Source organism: Chondrus crispus, genomic scaffold (genome assembly GCF_000350225.1).
Source record: "Chondrus crispus Stackhouse genomic scaffold, scaffold_160, whole genome shotgun sequence".
NCBI classification, from domain to species: domain Eukaryota; phylum Rhodophyta; class Florideophyceae; order Gigartinales; family Gigartinaceae; genus Chondrus; species Chondrus crispus.
The window spans coordinates 78971-81639 of NW_005179045.1; the positions used below are offsets into that span (position 1 = coordinate 78971).

Genomic DNA, 2669 nt, shown 5'->3' on the forward strand with positions numbered 1-2669 from the left:
ATCCTGCTGAAAACTCTCCTGGTCAAGAAATCGATAATCCCCAAAGTGACCCCCAAGCCCCTTCTTACCTACTATCAGGTAAAGTCATCGTTGCGCAAAGTAGTGGCGTTGATTCGGACACGAATGATCCGAACCAGCAAGATAGACAATCGAACAATACGATTGCCAGCCAACAGACTTTGGGAAACCCAGCACTTTTGACCGGCTACCTGAATGTCGCAGGCCAGGGACCAGAAGGGCCAAATAAAGATGATGGTGACCTTGTTGATGTTTATTCAAGCCAGTTGGTACAAGGGCAGATTATTGAGCTGGAGTTCTCGGCTCAACCCAATCGCTTTGATATTGACTTGTTTGTCCTCGACTCGCGACAAAATGTTGTCGGCAGATCTGTCGGCCTGAATAATTACGAGTGCGTTTCAGTAAGCGGCTCCGGCGGGTACACAATTGTTGCCTCGGTCTACACCGAGAATGCCGCCAGTAGTGGCGGTTCGGTGTACCAACTCAGAGTAGGTTCCCCTGGCACAGGAAACTCTTGCCAAAACACAACTGCCGCCAACGCTGGAATCATTCCTGGCCAAGTGATTGCAATCCCAAACAAAAATGCCTTCTATGCTCAAAAGAGTAGCGCCGAATATTTAGCGAAAATTGGCAAGCCTGTTGTCGCTAAGGGCGTATTGACGGACTCTCGCCCTGCGTTACTTTCGGTACCTAGAAATCCGACCTTTTCAACACTGACGAGCGGAACAAAAAACTCACACAGCCCAGCCGCGGGAATCTTAGAACTCATTGACGAGATACCAACAACGGAAGAAGTGATTCTGAACACAATTATTTATGCTAAGTCACTGCGCAAATCCGGGTTATTCCTGGCCGCTAATTCAAATAGGCCGGCGAAAGCTCTACAAGTTTCTGCGTTCCCACCGAATGACCGTTTTTATGCCGCTCAACGCTGGCACTACGATGCCATTTCGCTCACGCCAGGCATCGACATCTTGGCATCCTTGTCACCAATCCCTACCTACACGCCAATCGTAGCTGTTATCGATACAGGAATCGTCGCCGATCATCCTGAATTTGCGGGGCAATTAGTCGGAGGGTATGACTTCGTCCAAACGATCGAAGCAAGGGATATTTTTGCAGGCGATGGAGATGGAATTGACCCCAATCCAGACAACACTAGTACGCTACCCGTTAACACGTTTCATGGAACACATGTCTCGGGCACGATTGCAGCAAGGACAAACAATGGCATCTTAGGCGCAGGCATAGCACCGATGGCAAAGATAATGCCGGTTCGTGTGCTTGGCGTTAACGGCAAAGGGGACGCCTATGCCATCCTTCAGGGAATGCTGTTCGCGGCAGGATTTGCAAACGATTCTGGACAAGTTCCCCAATTTACAGCAGACATACTCAATCTAAGTCTGTCGATGGGGTTCTTCTGTGATGAAACGACCCAAGCTATCGTTTCAGCGATTCGCAATAGGGGAATCATTTTGGTTGGCGCATCTGGCAACGATTCCCTCGATGGTCTCCAACCAGTTGCTAGTCCTGCAACCTGCAATGGAGTGGTCTCGATTGGTGCGACAGACGCGCAGAAGCGGCGCGCGCCCTACTCCAACGTCGGCGAAAATCTAAGCGCAGTTGCCCCAGGGGGTGACACATCACAACGAACCGTAATTTCCGAGTTGCCAGACGGAGTTTTCAGCACTATCGGCGAAGTCGTGAATGGAGTCAGACAACCCAGTTTCGGCTTTAAGCAAGGAACATCCATGGCGGCTCCACACGCAAGCGGCATCTTCGCACTGATGAGAAATATCGCCCCTGCCATAAGCCCAGATCAGATAGATAGTTTGATAAGTAGTGGGTCGATCGTCGACGACTTGGGTGCTGTCGGACGGGATTCAGAATTTGGTTTCGGTATGCTGAATGCCCGCAAAGCAATTGAGCAGGCAATTCGAATTGCCAATGGCACTCTGCCGCCAATTGCGGGACGAGTCGAATTGAACCCGAATACCGTGAACATGGGCTCAATTCGCGGAACAGTTGAATTCGAGGTACAAAATGTCGGGCAATTTTCGGGAATAATCACCCAGATATCAACCACCTCTTCCGCTATTTCTGTACAGGCAAAGCCGGGGGCAGTAGACGAAACGACTGGCTTTGGAACCTATATCGTCAGTGCTAACCGGGCGGCATTAGCTGCGACGGAGTTTGCTTCTGTCTTAATCCGTCTGTCATCAGACGAAACACTCACTCTCCCGGTTACCGTCGAAACTTTGTTAAGTGCCAGCAATGGCACTATGGGAGTAATGTATGTTCTTGTTGCTGATCGCAGTAACAATGATTTCGACATCATTGCACAGTCTATCGTACGCTCCGCTTCTAACGGAGAGTATCGATTTGAAATCCCCGTACAAGGAGTCAGGCGGGTATCGATCCTGGCCGGTACGGATCTGGACAATGACGGCTCGATCTGTAACGCCGGCGAAGGCTGCGGCGCATATCCTTTCCTCGATACAGAAATCCAAATTCTCGAGCCAACATCAGATCTACGTAGCCTGGAATTTTCGGTCGCACCGTTCGGAGGAATCAGCTCACTTTCGGCGGCTGTCCAGACGCTTGGGACCAAGGTGTTAGGCAAAGCGGTGATCAGCGCAGATCGAAGGTAG

General features: G+C 50.5%; 1 protein-coding gene across 1 annotated transcript in view; it reads left to right on the plus strand.

Annotated features, from left to right (window-relative positions):
- Window positions 1–2669, plus strand: part of CHC_T00002905001 (hypothetical protein) — a 3129-nt gene extending 460 nt beyond the window's left edge. The window contains exons 1-2 of the mRNA XM_005714232.1: window positions 1–694; window positions 761–2669. The exon at window positions 1–694 is cut by the window's left edge and continues 460 nt beyond it. Coding sequence (XP_005714289.1) covers window positions 1–694; window positions 761–2669 — 2603 coding nt within the window. The remainder of the gene's footprint in view (window positions 695–760) is intronic.